This window comes from Grampus griseus, assembly GCF_964374135.1.
Source record: "Grampus griseus genome assembly, chromosome: 10".
Lineage (NCBI taxonomy): Eukaryota > Metazoa > Chordata > Mammalia > Artiodactyla > Delphinidae > Grampus > Grampus griseus.
Window position 1 is genome coordinate 59,328,726 of NC_139004.1, and position 20,062 is coordinate 59,348,787.

Below are 20,062 nucleotides of genomic sequence, written 5' to 3' on the forward strand. Positions count from 1 at the left end.
AGCCTGATAATAAACAGTTAAAACAGATGAAACAATAAAACCTGGGCGTGAAACGATTCCACGTTACTTGAACCAGGTTTCAAACCAACACAAATGTAAACTCAAAATGTAGAAAATTACAAAGGATAACCTCCTACAAAGAAGAATACACATGAAGAAATATAAGCCTTTGTTAAATATAAATAAATAAAGGAAAAAAATTAAAGTTATCTCATCAGGTGACGTATGTATGATACACAAGTGTCAGGAGCAGTTAAAGTTCCTCTGAGGTGCGCACTTGAATAGCATGGATGACCACTCAAGATTCCTTGCTCAACTCCCCAACGCCAGGGATGAGCCAAGAAAAGCAAGGACAGCAGAAACCAAAAAGCGACTCTCTGAAAGCTTATTAAAAATGCAGGGCTTCCCTGGTGGCACAGTGGTTGAGAGTCCGCCTGCCGATGCAGGGGACACGGGTTCGTGCCCCGGTCCGGGAAGATCCCACATGCCGCGGAGCGGCTGGGCCCGTGAGCCGTGGCCGCTGAGCCTGCACGTCCGGAGCCTGTGCTCCGCAACGGGAGAGGCCACAACAGTGAGAGGCCCACGTACCGCAAAAAAAAGAAAAAATGCAGCCACACTGGGAGACATGTGAGTGTATTGGTGAGTGACAGCTAAAGGGCCTGGGGTGTCTTTTTGGGGTGATGAAAATGTTCCAAAATTAACTGTGGCGATGATTGCACAACCCTGTGAACATACTAAAAACCATCAAATTATACACTGTAAATGGGTGAATTCTATCTCAATGAAGTGGTTACTCACACACCAAAAATGTAACCCCACAAGGAATGTGAAAAAAGGTCTCTGGGCACACCTACCACCCTTGGGCATGTCTCCAAATCTCCTGCCAAACACTGTTCATGAAAGACGCATCTGAATCCATCCAAAAGGTTAAATCACCCTTCCTGTCATCCTAGGAAAGCCCAAGGAATTTCTAATACCCTTCACTGCCATTTCTACTGAAAATGGGTCAAGCAAAATGAGATTTCATGCTTAGAAACAATAAACTCTGGCTGCCTGGAGACTCCAACGATAATGGAACAACTGTTCACGGCTTAACAATGCTGAGGGGAATGGGCTATTACTGGACCCAACAGGAGCCCTTTGAATTTTTATTTTTGGCTTCTCAGCTAAAAAGGGATATTTCTCTCTTATTGTTAAGTTGAAGTCCTGATACAGATCAGGGCTTGAAGGTCTAGACCAGCAGTCCACCAACTACAGTCCACAGTAAAATTCGGCCCCCTGCCTGTTTTTATGAATAAAAATTGCATTGGAAAAGAGCTACGCCCATTCCTTTAGGTATTGTCTGTGGCCGCTGTCAGCCACAACAGCAGAGACCACGGAACTGACAAACCTAAAATATTTACTCTCCGGCCCTTTAGGGATAAGTCTGCTAGCCCCTACTCTAGGCCATTGGAGCCCAGGTTCTTCCCCTACCCACCCCCACTGAGTTCCCTAGCCCAGCAGAGCTAAGAGACTAGGCAAAGGGCTTAAAGGTCACTGACACCACTTCAGGGGCTTTCCTGAAGACCACCTACATGCCTGTGCCATTCAAGACCACTACTGCTACCTGAGGGTCTCCTAAAATCCAGGCTGATCTTCCCTCATTCCCCACCCTTGCTATGGCTCACTTTGAATGAAGTATCATTTTGCAACTCAGTGACCTTGAGCTAGGCCATGGAACTTCCCTGGGCCAATGGAATGTGTCACTTACTGCATGTCCAATCAGAGGCTATGACTGTGCCTGTGTGGTTACATTTGTCCCCTTGAGCTCCTGTCCCCTGCCGGGAGAAGAACACGGCCCTACACAGCTGCTGCCCGTCATCGCAAATCTTCAAATGAGACAAGTGATGCAGACCTGAACTGAAGCTCAGGCATGGAAACTTAAGACAAAGAGCAAGGAGTAAATGTTGCAGTAGCCACTGTGAAATTGAGAGTTGTTTGTTACCCAGCATTTCTACAGCAAAACCTAACTACTACACACACCCAATTTAAAAGCATGTAAAGTACGGCCACCGATAACTAGGAGGATAAAGTTCACTGCATAGGACTGACATTCCATCACCATCAGGATCTCCTAACAAGTAGTCTAAGCAAGGAAGATGTGGCCACTCTTGGCTTTCATAACACCCTCCCTTAAAAAAACAACTCCTGGAATTAACTCCAGCAAATAGCAGATGGGAATAAAATAAAATAAAGGTGGGATGGACCAAGGCAGGAGAAGAGATGGGAGCAGATTTCTTTTGTTCTACACATCTAAAGTTGCCGGCCCTACCTGTCATACTCTTTAGACAAGTAACTCCTCTCTCCTCCAATCCCTTTCAAAAGTTGCACACCCAGGGCACTGCAGGTGTCTGGTCTCAAGCTTAAGGCTACCACTCCAGTTGCTAGTGCTCCTCTTGCCCACTAGGTGGCGCTGCATCCGCACCTGGGCAGGCCCACACCCTCCCGCAGGTCCCAGACAAAGGGAGGAGAGGACACCAGCATGCAGTACTTCCAGGCCTGCCTCAGACTCAGACTTGACCCTTCCCATTTCTACTCTCCACAAACCCCTCCTTAAATAGAAATGAAATAGCACTGAGCAATGGAGTTCAAACCTACAGTTAACGACAACCTGAGTTGTCTGTTGTGAGGTTTTTCCAACACCGAAAAAAAAAGTATAGTTATTAGATACACTGAAATCTAACGTGTTGGGTTGGGTGTGAGAACTGAATTCCTACCAAAAGAAGAGAAGGGAGGTCAGGGTTCCCATGTCCATCGGCTCTGCCTCATCATCATGTTTCTAACCATTAAGAAGCAAGACCTTCCTTCTCTCCCACTAAGAACATGACCCACATGCACGGTCCATCATGTAGATCAAAATCCAGTTTAGCGCTGAAAACCTCCTGGAAGAGGAAAATTCGAGTCTTGCCCTAAGCTGACTCTCTGGGGGTCTGGGCTTCGTGTTGGCAATCTCTGGCTCCTCTGGCCATACCAGGTCATTTTCTTCCACCTGCCTTAAAAAGTCCTTGCTAGCTTGAGACTGAAAAATGGAATACTGCCTGCTATATCAGTAAACAAAGGATGTCACAGTCATCACCGATTGCAGCCATCACCAGACAGTGAGCTGGCGAGCCCCGAGGGAACTCGGGAAGGAAGAGAATACCTGCCATCTAGCAGCCTTCAGACTGCAGCCACTCCCTACCGTGAGCCCCGAGGAAACTCAGGATGTGAAAACACAGGATACTGGCCCCAGATAGCTGAGATGCCTATCAAAGGAATGATTTCGGTGAGCCCAGACTCTTTCATCTTCCCATACATAGAGAAGTGCTAAATTCCTTAACTTGGGATATCTGTTTGTTTTTAATTAACAATTATCTTTTTTAAATTTTATTTATTTATTTATTCTGGCTGCAGAGGGTCTTCCTTGCAGCACACAGGATCTTCCTCGCGGCATGTGAACTCTTAGTTGCGGAATGCACGCGAGCTCTAGTTCCCCCACTAGGGGTCGAACCCAGGCCCCCTGCATTGGGAGCGCGGAGTCTCACCCACTGGACCATCAGGGAAGTCCCATAATGATATTCTTTTTTTGTGTGTGTGTGGTACGTGGGCCTCTCACTGTTGTGGCCTCTCCCGTTGCGGAGCACAGGCTCCGGACGCGCAGGCTCAGCGGCCATGGCTCACGGGCCCAGCCGCTCCGCGGCATGTGGGATCTTCCCGGACCGGGGCACGAACCCGTGTCCCCTGCATCGGCAGGCGGACTCTCAACCACTGCGCCACCAGGGATGCCCCAATGATATTCTTTTGACATTCAGACTACCTGCCCTTTGTTGCAAAACTTCTATACAACCTGGCTCCCCACTTGCCTCCTTGGAGCAGTTCTCTCAGGGTTACTTGAGATGCTGCCTCTGGGTTTGAAGTCCTAAAAATTCCCACCAAATAAAACATAACTCTCAATCGTTAGGCTGTGAATATTTTTGAAGTCGACAAGACTCACGCTGCCCCTGGCTTGTGCTCACTTGTCCATTGCCCAGTCCGTCCCCCTGCGGCATCAGGCTTGCAGTCATCATCCCCATGACGTGATGGGCATGTCACCTCCAAGCCAAACACCGTCCAACTCCCCACCGCTCAACTCCTGGACCCCATGCTCCCCCTCTGCCAGCGACCTCTGAAATCTGAAATCCACACATCTCCCTCCCTGCCCACAACCCCCAGTCCTCACAGTTCTCAAGACCCCCTCCCCTTGATCCCCCATATCGCCTCCATCGCCTCTTCCCATGCAGCTTCAACCCCACAGCCCGCCCTCCCTCCCTCCCTCCCTCTGTGGTACTTTCGCGGCACCCACAGGACAAAACCCAATTCTGCACAAAACCAACAGTCCACCTTACTCTGCCCTGAAGCTGGGCTCTGGGGGGTGAGAGGTAATCACAAAGCATGATGGGCAGACGGAGAGCCCTAGAATGCCGTGGGCTCCCAGGCTCACCGCGCTCGGTACCCCAGCTCCTCCTCCAGCCCGGTGCCCAGGGGTGCCAGGGAAGAAAGTCCGATGGGCTGGGTAGGGTCTGAAACAGCCTCTCCCTGGGCGGGAAACTAGGGTAACACAGCTTCTGCGCAGCTTCCAGGTGCCCAGAGCGGAGGCGAGCTGGTCCTCTCTCCTTTCCTCCTCTCCCAGAGGTCACTTCCCTCCCGAAGACTCCCAGAACTTCCAGCCTTCAAGCCTCCTCTTCACTCCATTCCGCTCCCAGCACGTTTACCTCCATCCAAGAATTCAGAAGATGTCCTGCCCAGGGACTGCAGGCAGAGTGAGACAGGCCCTCCTCCCTCCATCCCCTCACCTGCAAGCTCACACCTTCACGACAAACCCCTGTGTTTCCCAATGAGCATTACAAAGCCCTTCGTTATCACAGGAAGCCTGTTACCTAAGACACTACAGGGAAAGGGCCAGCTTTACAACAGGCCAACCTCACCTCTCCCACATGCTGGAAAACACCAAAGAACATTAACGCAGCACTCCCTGTAACCTGCTGTCTTTACCTAAGAGGTTCTGACTGAACGGGACGGCGAGGCTTACCAAGTCTTCACCAACCGAGATCCACCTCCGTTGTCAAATTGTTTTACAAGGCAAAAAATTAAAAACTGTAACTGTTTCTTTTTATGCAGTGGGGGAGGGGAAACACAGGGAAAGGAAGGAGAGAAGGGAAGGAGTAGGGAGATGGGGAACAGGTAGCACGGAGGAGAGAAAAGGAGTGGGAGGAAAAAGAAAGAGGTGGAGAGAAGAAGGGGGACGCAGTGGCGAGAGGAAGAAAGAAGCAAAGGAGAGAAGAAAGGAAAACTGAAAGCAAAAGTTCTCCAAGAGCGCCCTCTGGAACCAGAAAGCCTGCTGGCCCCTGTCTCTATTCGATTTCCCTATTCCGGACATTTCACGTGTGACCTTTTGTGTCTGGCTTCTTTCAACGAGCACACTGTTTTCGAGGGTCATCCATGCCATAGCATGTATCAGTACTTCATTCCTTTTTATTCCTGAACTATATATACTCCATGGTATGAATATACCACATTTTGTTTACCCATTCATCAGTTGATAGACATTTGGGTTGCTTCTACTTTTTGGCTATTGTGAATAATGCTGCTTGGAACACTCCCATAAAGTTTTGTGTGTGGAATTATGTTTTCATTTCTCTTGGGTACGTAACTAGGAGTAGAATTGGTAAGTCAAACAGTAACTAGTATGTTGAACCTTCTGAGGAACTACCAGACTGTTTTCCACAGTGCAAGCTTTCACCTTGACTGCAACATCATGAGGGACCCTGAGCCAGAGCCACCTAGCTAAGCTACTCCTCAACACCTGACCCACAGAAATATGTGAAACTATAAATGTTTGCTGTTTCAAGCTGCCAAGGTTTGCAGAAGTTTGTTACACAGCGAGAGATAACTAACAGATGAGAATTAAACGAAGTTAGACACAAAAGGTGTTTAGGACAGTGTCTAGCACATAATAAGTGCTCTATCAATGTCAGCTACTATTATCACAGTATCTTCCCACCACAGGGCCTTTGCTCATGCTATTTTCACTGCTTGGAATGCTCTTTCCCTCCCCCCCTTCCTGCTATCTCCTACTTATCCTTCAGATTTCTGCCAAGACTACTTTCCCACAGAAACCTTCTCAGAAATGCCACTTCAGGGAATTCCCTGGTGGTCCAGTGGTTAGGACTCTGCACTTTCACTGCCAAGGGGCTGGGTTGGATCCCTGGTCAGGGAACTAAGATCCCACAAGCCACGTGGCGTGGCCAAAGAAAAGAGAAAGAAATGCCACTTCAGAAATCCCCTTTACACAATCTCTTAGCACCCTGTACTTCTGTGAATATCAAACATAGTCATAGTTAAATCGTATTTTCAAGACATTTTTTCCTCTTCCGAAATATAAAAGAATCTCAACCTGGCACACCGCCCTACCCTCTGTACACACAACGATCTCTCAAGAATACCTCTTAAAGGCCAACAACCCACCAGAAAAATGAGCAAAGACAAAAAACAGGTTGTTTGCAGAAAATGAAATAGAAAGGAGGCAGAGACTCATTCATAATTTAAAAGAAACAAAATAAGATGAAATACCATTTTTTATGACTATCTGATTAACCATGATGAAAATGGTTGATCAAACTCAGAGACTGCCACTTCCCCACGTGGATGCTGGGCACTTAATGGGGGCAGGCTCTCTGGAGGGCCGTGCTGCGATGCACGCAAAATCCTAAATGCACGTTTCCTGTTAGCCCACAGACATGCAGGATAAGTGACCCAAAAGATGTACACGCAAGAACGCTGTTCCTTGGAGCACTGTTAAAAAGCAAACACTGGAAACAACTTAAAGCATCCGTCAAGAGGGGACTGACAAAAAACAGAGGCTCTTTTTTGGCCACTGGGTGGCGAGTATGATGAACTCCCTGCCCTCACAGCTGCTACTTGCACAGCAACCCTGTCTGCAGGGGCAGTGCCTGCCTGCTCACTACATACCCTAATGAGGCCAGGTCCACACACCTACAATCAGAATCCAGGCTCCATCATTTTAATTTAGTTTCTCCTTTACATTACAGTAAGGCATTACACTGGTTCTTCTAAGATGATGTGTTTAGAGGGATTCGTTACCTATTAATTTCTGATTAATAAAGGAGGAACTACACAATGTTTGTTATAAAAAAAAAATCATGTCTGAGAACAGCTGGTTTAAATAAATGGAGATGATAACGATACAGCCAAATGAGTGACTATAGAGCCATTGCAAAGCATAAGGCAATATTCTAAGTACTGTAATGAAACAATCATAAGTAGTAGTTAATTTTTTTAATGCAGATTAGGGTATATGGTATGGTCCCATTTGTGTATTTCTAGAAAAGGAATTATGTGCATAAAAACTTCCTGGAATGATTTTTTTTAATGGTTAAACTGTACAGATGGACGAATGATTGTTACCCTACGTTGACTATGCTTTGGTACAATTCCAAGTTTTACAATTTGCATGTGTTACTTTCATCATTTAAAACCCTAGTTAAATGAAATTATGAGAAGAGAAAAATCCACAAGGAAGGAAGTTAAATAGGGTCAGAAAACAACACTACTGGATTGTAAACCCAAGGATGCCTGGTTTCCATGAGAGGACAGGCCACCCCACTCTGCACCTCCTTAAAGGTGAGGGTGGTAACAGTACCTGCTTGGCAGGATTGTGCTGAGAAAAAAGTGAGTTTCCAGAGCAGCGCCTGGAAGCCTGCCAAGCACAGAGCAACTACTCAATAAGTGTCAGCCATTGCTAGGACCTGTGATGGCTGTCAACTTGACTGAGCCATGGGGTACCCGGATACCTGGCCAAACATTACTCTGGGTGTTTCCGTGAGGGCGTTTTTGGATGAGATGAAGATTTAAATCGGTAGACTGAGTAGAGCAGATTCCCCTCCATGATGTGGGCAGGCCTCATCCAATCCACTGAAGGTCTGAAGAGAACAAAAAGGCTGACTCTCCCTCGAGTAAGACAGAATTCCTCCTGCCTGACTGCTCTCCAGCTGACATCAGCTTTTTCCTACCTTTGGACTCAAACTGAAATACTGTCTCTTCCTAGGATGGCGAGCCTGCTAATCTCTGGACTGGAATTACACCACTGGTTCCCCTGGATCTCCAACTTGCCAACTACAGATCTTGGAACTTGTTAGCCTCCATAATTGTGTAAGCCAATTCCTTATAGTATGATATATATATGTAATATTTTATATATATATATATATATATATATATATATATCTCCTGTCGGTTTTCTCAGGAAAGCCCTAATACAAGATTTATGAAATTTGATTTGTTCCAGGTCTAATTACAGTTACAAAGTTTCTGTTCATAATAGTTTCACTTGATTTGCTCAAGTCTGTCAATGTTCACACAAGATCAGACGTCAGAGAAGAAAGTCAAGTTTCTCTGGGCCGTGAGTCCCAGAGTCACCAGTGAACTGTGCGGCTGGGAGAACATCCAAACCCAGCTGCAAGGCACACCCAGCACCCTCTCTTGCTGAATCCCTGGGAAGCCCCTACAGCAAACCTCCGCAGAGTGGGACAAACAGGGTGCTGACGGCAGAGGCCCACATCTGGCCGCTCCAGTCCCACTAGAGAGCATCTTGAACGAAGTGTGTGTGAAGTGACACTTGCTCTAATACTTGCAAAACAAATTAATGTAAATCCGTTATGAAAACTTGGCATCTAAAAGAACACCCTTAGGAATACTATTTGTGGCTGGGACCAAAGCACCCCTGATCAATTCTTTAATAAGATTACTCTTTACTTTTCTTGTAATTTATTATTTGGCAGCTTCCTAAAATGGTTTAAAGTAGGCAAGGGCTAACACCAATACATTAGGTGCATTAAAAGCCTGCTTCAAATTCAGAACGAAACCAATTAGGAGGATAAAAATATAGCAGGCACCTGCAACTGTAACCTCCCAATCACATGTCAAGAATCTTACTAATACATTTTAACTCAATTTTACAGTATATGTCAAAACCTTGTGTGATAAACATTCTACCCACTCACCTAAGGATGAGAAATGGAGAAGCAAGGTCAGCTGGTAACTCCCAATCTCATTTACAGCATGTTTAAAAGGCCAATGCGAATGTTTTGTGTTTTGCTGAAGATTAAGTGTTACCTCTAAAATCAGCACAACAAGGTCCTCCTCCTGCACTGCATTTGCAAAAACAAACCAACTGCTAAATAGGGGCCATTCCACTGAGAGAAGAAGCAAAGAACATTTCTAAATGATAAATTTGAAAAAAACTTGTAATTCCCTAGATTCTAATTCACGTTTTCTCTCTCTGTGAAAGAAGAGATGTTTCACTGTCCATTCTTTTCTGTTTCACCCAGCCAAGTAAGTACGATTTACATCATATATTTTCAATGGAAAACACAGTAAAAGTTTTATTCTAGACAGGAACTGACAAGCAAGATTTTACATTCAATTCATAAAAGAAGTCCATAATACTTTAATTTGAGCATGTTTTCAGAGGACAAATCATCAACTCTGATGGCTTTAAATCAGTGACAGAAAAGGAACAAATCTGAAATGGTGGCCCTGTGATGACAAGGACACCAGACAGGACAGTTCCCGTAAGCATAGTGGCAGCAATCCTGTCACAGCGGGTCACAGCGAGTCATTTCCACCGCTGCCCACCTCCAGGGCTCTGAGGGAGAGGCCAGAGCTCATCTACGGACACCAGCAAAAAGCTGGCCTCGAACAGATGCCAGTTGAACAGAATTATTGAACAAGCCTGAAAATACTTTAAATATACAGACACACACACACACACACACACACACACACCCCACAGCATCTCCATTATCTCCCATCCAGAGTCTCATCTGTCTTGAAACCTAAAACTGAATAGAACAGGGCAAGAGGAGCTCATGCCGCTGAGGAACTCACTGGTTTGTGGCCCAGCAGATTGTGAGTAACAGCATATAGACAGGACAGAAACCAGATGGGTCATCAATCATCAGACTCTGATCAGCCTGGAGGAAGCGAGGAGAAACGTCAGCCCCACATCAAGAGACAAGCCAGAGCAGAACTGATTAGCAAGCTCGCCGTCACCGGGGTGTGGATGGAGGTACAGGGCCAAGCACATTTAGTGCAGAAAAAAAGAAAAGTGGGGCAGAAAAGAGAGAAGGAGCAGGGGAGACACCCTGCCTGACCCTGTTCTTCACCTGAAAAATTCCTTGCTGACCCAGACACCAGGTGAAGCTTTAAGAAACCAGGATAGGACACAGGATCAGGAAAATCAGTAGGAGAGGCCAGAAGGGGCCTCAGAGATTGTGGTCAGTCGCTGCAGAGAATTTCAAAGAGCAAGGTGGTGGAGTCCAGAAGCCCGGTCCCAACTCAGACCCACTGCTCATGGCCCTGCAGGGGTCACCTGCCTCCCCTGAGCCTGGATGAGGGGCTGAGGGGTGAGCAGCCTCCGAGGTCCCTCTGCTCTGCCTGTCAATAACTCGATACTGCAATTCCCCACCCCAGGTCCAAGGACAACCTGCCAAGCCGAACAGAACAGGAGAGAAACAACTTTCCCCGTGGCCTTTTCACCCTTCCGGCCGCAACTTTCACAAAGAAAAGCAACAGCGGACATGCCGGGCAAACACACTTACCACGTGAGCTTGTCCGAATGAGCCTGCCTGGGCAGAGTCTTGGCAGAGGCTGGGCCCTCACGGGCTGCTCAAACCGAAATACCAATGCCATGTGCAGAGAGAAACTCCAACGGCAGTTCAGAGCGAACAGCGATCCCCCATCAGAACCCAACCCAGGCAGCACCTCAGCACAGCCAGCTTCTGCACCTACTCAGCAGTTCTCTGAGCTTGCTTGTTGGGGCAAATCCTAAGACTGCTCGCTGCCCTGGAAGCACAATGGGTTACGTAACTAGAGGCAGCATGGGCACCCTATCGGCTCATCTTGTTAAACTGCCCCAAGAAGAAAATGACGCACCCCAAAATGTGATATCTCTAGGTTGAGGATAAGGGGAGGGAGAGGGGGAGCAGGGCTTTGTGACGGGCATTTGGGCTTTGCCTAAAAACTAAAGAGGAACAAAAAGCTTGCTGTTCATCTCAGCGCTCCCCAGGAACTGTGGGTGGCGTGGATTTATGAGAGGCCGGGTGCCAAACGGTCTCCCAGGACTGCACTTGGCAAAGCCCTTGGAGTCCACATACGCATTCTCGGAGAAACTCCAGATCTCTGGGAAATGTTTTCTGTTTTGTGTCTTCCTCTCAGTGACCGACAAATGAGACTTTAACCTGAGCGTGTTCTGCGTTGTCGGGCTGCACCTTAAACACGTAACCGTGTCTGTGTTTACGCTCCTGTTTACCAAGCCACTGCCAAACGTGACAGCACTGAGCTGCTTCTCAGCTGTCCTATGGTGCTTGCTACAGATGTTCCCGCAAAGAACCCCCAGCTACCATGCCCCATAGCCTCTGAAGTTTCAGCACTGCAATTCTGCCATTACTTTGCCCTCGGTTGTCATGTTCAAAGCGAAACGACTTTAGCAAGCTAAATGTTTCCCGGATTTCACTGGCACAGATGCCACTAGAATCCCAGCGATTAGCTCACGTGTTTAGACAAATGAAGATGCAGTTGGGACACTGCCTCCTCCGAGAAGCCCTCCTAGTCTCCCGGATCCTTTCCCCTCCAAGGCTCACCCAGGCACCCTCCTTGATGCTCTCCCGTGTGCTGTGCTTACCACTGGTGTAACCATTCTGCACAGCCTATTTCCACTCACTCATCTACGTCCCCACCCAACTGGACAGTATTCCTTGGTGGGGGTGGGGGGCAGGTGGCAGGGAACGCATACCCCGGGGGTCATGACCTACACGCAAGCCCCGCCCCTTAGAGCTCAGGATCTTAGGCCAGATGCTGAACCTTTCCTGATTTAGTCTCTTTACCTGTAAAAACAGGACAACAGTCTCCATTTAATGGGGATGCAGTACTAATTAAATGACACAACTCATTCATTCAGCAAATGTTTACTGAGCACTGGCCACAGGCAGGCGCTCTTTCAGACACTGGGACTCGGTGGTGCACAAAGTCCTTGCCCTTAGCGAGTTTCTATTCTACTGTAAGTTTGGTCAACGAAATACAAACATGTAGTACTCACGGCTAAGTATGGGGAGACAGCTAAAGCAGGTAAGGGAGATGGGGAAGGGGGGTGTGGACCACCCTCTATGCAGGGGAGTCACAAAAGGCCTCTAAGGAAATGCCATTTGGAGAAAGTAAAGAAGGAATCAGGAGGACATCTAGGGTTAAGGCGATCCAGGTGCTGAGCAGCAGCAAGAACAAAGGCCCTGAGGTGGGATGTGCTGGGTGTATCCAAGAATTAGTGAGGAGGCCAGTGTGTCCGGAATGGAGTGAGTGAAGAGGAGATAGGTCAAAGGGGCACAGGCAGCTCTGTCACTTAGGCCACGGTCAGAAGGGAGCCCGCTGGAGGTTTGGAGCACAAGAGTTAAACCACCTGACGTTGTATTTAAAAAGCCACTCTTTTGGCTGGGCAGAGATTGGATTGCACAGAGGCAAGAAGGGAAACAGGAGGCCCAGTTAGGAGCCCACTGCAATGATCCGGGCGTGAGATGAAGGTGGCTTGGACCAGGGTAGTTACTGTGGGGCTGGTGAGAACCAGTCAAACTCTGGACACACTGGGAACAAAGAGTCAACAGACTTCCCAGCAAACCAGGGTCTGAAAGAAATACAGAGGTCATGAATGCTTCCAAGGCTTCTGGCCTGGGCAACTGGAAGGATGTAAGTACCATTTAGAAAGACTGCAAAGAAAGCAGGTGGAGGGAGAAATCAGGAGTTCATTTCTGGCCAAGTTAGTCAGAGATGCCCAACAGGCGTCCAAGTGAAAGTGTTGTTATGTGGAGTCAGACCGACACATCTGGCCTTCGGGGCAAAGGTCCAGTCTGAGGACAGGAACTGGAAAGTGCTCAGCGTAGAAGCAGATTCTAAATCCCGGAGCCCGCGTGAGATCACTTAGGGCGTGGGTTACCCGAGAGAGCGAAGGGCTGAGCCCCGGGGCCCCCAAAGTTCCCAGAGGGGAGCAGCTAGCAAGGTCGGGACCCAAAGCCAAGGGAGGACCGTATTTCCAGGAGAAGGGGGTGGTCGGCCGTGTCAACTCCTGCTGAAAAGGCTAAGGATGGACCCCTGAACCGAATGAGGCCGTCAGCACTGGGGGCACGGTGGGGTCACAAGCCTGCTCGCGGTGGACACAGGAGAAAAACAGGAGGAAAAACAGAGCAAACCGAAGAGCAGAGACACAGGCGCTAGCTGCAGGGAAAGCAGAGCAAAGAAGGATTCTTTTTAAGAAGGGAGCGACGATAGCATGCTTTCGTGCTAACAGGGAAGATCCAGGCACAAGGAGAAACGGATGGTGTAGTAGAGAGAGGGCGGGGGCCGGAAGCGTGTCCTTCAGGGCACAGGCAAGCAGCAGTAGGATTTAGTGCACACGTGGAGGGGAGGCCCCTGGTGCCATCGGGAGCTCAGGGGGTCAGCACCCAGGCATTCGGCTGGGATCCCGGCACCTCCAAGCCCCTCACACCCAGGAAGCTCTTGACGTGGGGTGGGGCTGGGGGCCCTCAATGCCTAACTGGAGAGAGAACAGGGGAAAACTACACACCATGCCCACTCAGAGCCCCCTCCTGTGAGGGCTCCAACAGTTGTCTCAATGATCCCTTGAGGAAAGACACAAACCAGAGCTCCGTTACAATGTGCCTGAATAGCAGATGTAGCCAGTGCGCTGGGGGATGAGCGCCCTGTTCTCGAGACACTGGGAAGGCATGACTGACAAAACTCGACAAAGTTTTTGTCTGTGCAAAACTTGACAGTGTACAAAGGGTGCTGCAGGGAGTTCCCCATTGCTGCAGCCCACAGCATCATGGCATGTTATTTCCATTACACCTATCTTATGTCTGAAGAAACTGAGCCTCAGAGAGAGGGGCAGGGGGCCAAACTACACTGAGCCCCGCTACGGGCCAGGGACGCTGCTCAAGGTCCAGTGATCCCGTCTTTAACCTTCACGACAGTTCTGTGAGGTGCTGTCTTCATCTCAGACAAGTCAGTTCTGGATGGCCAGTCTCACGATCCCAAAGCTCAGACTCTTTGCACTTCGGTAGCCCCTCCCCACTCTCCACATCCCTCCCCGGGACCCACTCCTACGGCCCCACCCTTCCCCGGTCCTCACTGCCTTCCCCGGTCCTCACTGCCTTCCCCCGTCCCTGGCAGGGAGAGGCGCCCTTACCAGTGATGGTGCAGGCATCCCGGTACCCTCTGCAGCCGAGAGCATCTTCCACAGCCTCGCTTACATAGTGTTCCTCAGGGATGCCCGGGCTGCAGGCTAGGACTGCATGGTTGCACGCCTCCGAAGGGGGCACGGAGTTGGCCAAAGTGTCGTCGTGCAGAGCTGTGGCGTCCAGCTTGGCAGGTTTCACGGGGAGGTGCCCACTGCCATCGGGGACCCCGCTGCCGGAGTCAGGGGCAGTCGGGCAGACGGCCCCCAGGAGGTCTGGCACACCAGCAGCGGCTCCTCACGGGGAATCTATGGGACAATCCAGAGAGAGGAGCTCAGTGACTTAGAGTCTCTGAAAAAAAAAGAACAGAATCTTCAGAAAATAAGGACCCCGAGATGATGTGGGATCAGACTGTAAATTCTGTTTCCTTCAAGCCAAGGTACTTCCAATTGAATTCTTCAGTTTCGATAAAAGAACTGCAAGTGAAGTTCCATTCACCCAATCAGGTCCCAGTACAGAACAAAATACAGAGTGTGTGGCTTCATTTACTACCTGAAACCTGTCTTGAAGCAGCTCTAAGCAAATCAACAGACTGGACCACAGCTGAAATGATGACACCTACCCTGAAATGAGCACACCCAGGTCACCTGGCAGCCACATGGAGTGTGGGAAGAGCTATGCACGAGCATCCTGGGGAAGACATGCACCCCTCTAAAAAAAAGCCATCTTTTTTTTTGTATATTGAATTATGTAAGATGTGATACCTCTCTTAAACCCTTTCCAACCACCGTATATTCTCAACTCTCCAAGAGCTTGAAGGCATGCCGCAACCTTAAGCTACAGCATGAAGTTAGAAGACTTCTTTAAGAATATGATGCAAACTACAGACCTTAAGCCAAAAAAACACACGCAGGTTCAGGAAAATCAGCCCATTCATAGGCTCTCAGGAATCTAAGGGCAGCAGGTGAAGGGTCTGGGGACTAGCAGGTCACTCTCTCTAGGGGCCATTCCAGCAACATCAGCCTGACCCAGGGTCCACACCCCCGCGTAAAATCTGGATGGGCCTAAAAAATACCTGCTAAAAAAGGGATGGTGCATGGCAGAGGCTACTGAGAACCCCACTTGGTTCCAGTAACAGCAAACCTACATGCAAGAGATGTCTCCACACGGTTCAGGAGAGCGCTACTGCCTTAGACATTAACTTTCAATTCAGCTACGCCCCTTTCCTCCCAGCCCACCTCCACATACCACATACTGTAGGTATGCACACATATACCCAGAAAAAATGCCAAACATGACCATTATGAACAAGACAGAAAGCCTGAGAAACATTCTTCAGCAGGACAGTTCTCAAAGTGTGGCCTGAGAACCCCTGGGGTTCCCGGAGACCAGTTTAAACGGTCTGCAAGGTCAAAATGATTTTCTAAGGTACTTTCACTATCATTCTCTCTCATAGATGGTACGATGGAGCTCTCCAGAGATTTCCATGATGTGTGATGATACCTTTGTTCTGAAGGTTAACGAAGGGAATGTGTACTTCTGAATCCTTGTGGTTTAAAATTTTCTGCTTTGATTTCTAATACAATATATGTAAATCAAGGTGACACACATGAACAAAAGCTCTTTGGGATCCTCGATCATTTTCCTGGGACCAAGAAAGTTTGAGAATTATTGTTCTAGTAATGATATATTTACAGTTCATTTTTTTTTAAATAAGAAAAAAAGAGAAAAAAGAGGAAAGTTAACAGAGATTTACTCAACATGGTGCAGTCAGTGATGAAGGGAAACTACAGCCCTCAATATGAAGTTATTTACCAAAATACACCAAGAGTTCCTATTGTAAATGGTGATAAACTCCCTGCCCTCATTAAAATGAACACACAAATATAAAGTAGGAAGAGGTGCGGGAGCCTGTACATCCCTGGTGAAAAGTGATAGGGAACCAGAGATAAAAAACAGGATTGTATCAACAACATCTCCTCAGTGATTCAAGTACAGGCAAACGGAGAAGCCGCCCAGTAAGAAAAAGCCTGGAATTCTCAAGAACTCCCAAAATACTGTGGGCAGCAGAGGCCTGAGGGCGTGGACTAGAAGACCTTCCAGAAGGGAACCAATTAAGCTATTGTTATAGGGTACTCTGAGATATTTAAAGACATAACGACCCCACTCTTCCCGAGGAGCTGCAGGTACTCGGACCACACCTTGTGAGCTATCACTATTAAACAGATGGACAAAAAGAACTCAGAGGGGGGGAATACAAGCTAAGTAGGCACGGCAGTGAAATTAAACCAGGGACACTTAAAAGAAGAAAAATGGGCAAAGGATATGAAGATTCTCTCCCCTCCCCAAAAAAGAAGTATACAAACACACACACCAAACATTTTCAGGACCCTTAATTGTGATCCAAAAAAAATCTCTTTATCAGACTGACAAAGATTTAAAAACTATAACAATGCTCAATTTGATAAGACTTTTAAGAAACTTATAGTGGAGCGATGGGTAATAAATTCAGAAGGGCAGCTTGGCTAAATGCATGTGGCTTTTTGGCCCGAGGATGCACAGACCAAAGGTGCTTATCACAGTGAAAGGCTAAGAACAAGCTAACACGTAACAGAGTATGGAGCTAATTACGGTGCAGCCACAGAGACGTGAACTCTGTCGCTGCTAAAAGGAAGTCTCAGAGCAGATATGAATTGATCAGCGTGGAAGGATGCTCTACGCAGAGAAATGGCAGGTAATGAACATGGGCTCTAAAAGGTTTTGAAAACTCATTAATGGATTGGATCCTCATTCGAATTTTCTTTAATCTGTACTTCCACGCAGTCTATAGGATCCTTACACAAAAGTTTGAAATAGTTTCTCCCTTTGTAAAATGCCACTGTCCCCCTGAAATCAATAGGGTTTTTTTAATTGAAATATAATTGACATACCATATTTTGTTAGTTTCAGGGGTACTACATAGTGATTTGACATTTGCATACGTTATGAAATGATCACCATAAGTCTAGTAACCATCTGTCCCCACCAATCAATGTGGTTTTTAAAACAAAGGGTCAAAAACATAAAGATTTCTTAAAGAGAACTTCAATCATGGATTTTACAACGTTTGCTTTCATTTTCTATAAAATGAGGGAGTTGGCCTAAATCCCGATCACCAGCCCCAAATCACTACTGTCCCTCCTCCTAGTACCTTTGCTTCAACTTACAGCTCTCACACACTAACTCAGAAACACAGCCGAATAGTTCAAGTAAGTGCAAACATTTTCTCAAAAAAACAAATTTTAGAGACACCAGCCCGTGCTCACTCAAGCCTCAAGGGGAACTCAAGCAACCACATTCAAGTCCAAAGTCCCCTTTTTATGGGCATCAACTGGCAAAGCCTTCAAAAGTTTGAGAAGCCCTCTTTTTCTTTTTTTTAAAGTAGAACAAAACTACTCCAATTGATTTTTTTCATCTCAAACCCCAGTTAAAATAATTAAGCACACAGATGTGTATATGCACATGCATACCAACTTGAAGTCCATCATATCCCATGATTTGTGAATTTTAATTCTCACCGTATGCCTTTTTTGCCAAAACAGTATTTTTGTTTTATTGTGGTTAAAAACAAACACATAACATGAAAGGTACCATCTTAACCATCTTTAAGCTCAGGAGTGTTAAGTACATTCACACTGTTGCACAACCCATCTCCAGAACACTTTGCATCTTGCAGAAATGAAACTCTGTATCCGTTAACCAATAATGCCCCACTTCCGCTCCTGCCAGCACAGGGCAGCCACCAGTATGCTGTCTATCTGTATCTCTATGAACTCACTACTCTTAGTGCCTCCTATAAGAGGGATCCTACTGTATTTCTCTTTTAGTGACTAGCTTATTTCACGTAGCATAATGTCCTCAAGGTTCATCCATGTTACAGCATGTCAGAATTTCATTCCTTTTTAAAGCCTGGATGATATTCCACTGCACTGAGAAACCCTTCTTGAAGTAAAAAGATCAATCTTTAGCCCATGAAAATCTAGTGGGAAATAATCTAAATCTCTATCAATACAAAAGCAGCTTATAAATTATGGCCCGCCCAAATCACTGGATTTTATAAAATAAGATTATCCACATAAGGCACTTACATCCATGCCAGGTACATATCACATTCTCAAAATAATCATTATCATTGAAAGTATCATTTCCAGACTCTCGGAATCAGGCACCTTTCTGGACTCTCCGCCAACATCCATAGGCCAACATTTCCAAACCTATTATATCACGAAACCTTTTGCCACAGGATACCTGGTCCCATGGCATTTATTTCATGGAACAGACTTTGGGGAAAGCTTCTCTGTATTTGGCAAACCTCCATGCCTTCATCACCCCCTGTCCAGGACTCATCTCTCCCACAGGCTGTGGGAGCTCCTTGAAAGCATGGGCTGGCCCTAGCACCTGTTAGTTACTGAGTAAATATCTGCAGAATAAATAATAATGAATGAAACAAGGGGTTTGGTCCAAACGACCTGAGGATTTCCTGAAGCTACGAAGCTGTAGTTCTATGATCCATACAGGAACCAAAGGGTCAAAACTCCCAAATTACACACAGCTAACCCTGAAGATTCACAGAAATCAATGGGGAAACTTTCTGAAACACTCCTGAGGTGTTCCGGGGATGCAGACCCCCTCCCATGGGCCCTTCAGAATGGCCTCAAATGAACCGCACTTCATCCTTTCCAATACAGATCAACAGACACCAAATGTGATGTCATGATTAAACGTGTAAGATCATCCATATACAATAATTCAGGAATCAGGAAGCCTCATTTATAGACCACTCAAAATCTGGGTTGCAAGTCCCTCATCCAGTTTCTAGAAGAAAGAGTCACAGCAGGTACCCTCTGAGGAGACCCAGGGACCGTGCAGTGCTGAGTGGTGCTCAGAAGGACATCGTTAAGGACTCAGTTTCCTAGGACAACTGTTTGTCAGTGTTTTTATTCATAATGCATTTTTTCTGCTGATAACTCAGGATCTCTAACAGCTCAAGGATCAGAAATAAACAGAGCCAGGCATCTGATCAGACTCGCAGAGAAGGCAAGCATCCACTGTGGGAGAGACCGCCTAGCACATGGCGTCAACGACCCCAAAACATCGTTTGGGGTGAAGAGGAGAGAGACGAGTTCCTGTAGGTCTCCAGCCTCAGTCTCCTCCTCTCTGAGGTAATAATACCCACACCTCTCGGACTGTTAAACTGATTACGGACACAGATGCAAATAATGTACCCAGCACAGTGCTAAGCACACAGCAACCCTCCAAGTTCACACACTCTCAAAGTGGTCACCTCCCCCTCAAAATGATTCATTTACTGTCTAAGAGAAGTGACCCTTGCATGTTCCTAAATTTTCACAATTTCCCACACCAGTATTCTGTAAGGAGGTGCACAATTGTAAAATCTTAACAGTATCAACTTTTGTAGAGACTTATGGTGTGCGCCAGATACTATGTCAAGTGCTTTGGAACCTCTAACTTCTACCACCTGCCGCTGGTCACCTCTCTCTTAGCTGCGTACTGTTACCAGTTCCATTTTACAGCTGAGGACAAGAATGCTCAGAGAGGTTCAGTAACTTTCCAAAGGTCACAGAGCCAGCAGGAGGGGGAATCCAGGTCTGAACTGAGATAAGTGATGGGAACCCCATGGGAAAACGATCCTTGGCACCTGGTTACTGCCCCTCACTCTAATGGATGCAGGCATTTCCAAGACTTCACACAGGGTTCAGGAACAAAGC

At 47.1% G+C, this 20,062-nt stretch overlaps 1 protein-coding gene across 7 annotated transcripts in view; it reads right to left on the bottom strand.

Moving 5' to 3' along the window:
• The window catches only part of TRAK1 (trafficking kinesin protein 1), a 104,285-nt gene extending 89,705 nt beyond the window's left edge, over window positions 1–14,580 (bottom strand). For 4 of the 7 annotated variants that reach the window (XM_082662696.1, XM_082662695.1, XM_082662693.1 and 1 more), the window contains exon 1: window positions 10,677–10,855. In XM_082662696.1, coding sequence (XP_082518822.1) covers window positions 10,677–10,767 — 91 coding nt within the window. In that variant the 5' untranslated portion in view covers window positions 10,768–10,855. Of the gene's footprint in view, window positions 1–5,086; window positions 5,231–9,963; window positions 10,050–10,676; window positions 10,856–14,305 lie in introns of those variants that run through there. The other 3 variants (XM_082662694.1, XM_082662697.1, XM_082662698.1) reach the window with 3 other exon arrangements.
• Between the last annotated feature and the right edge of the window lie 5,482 nt (window positions 14,581–20,062).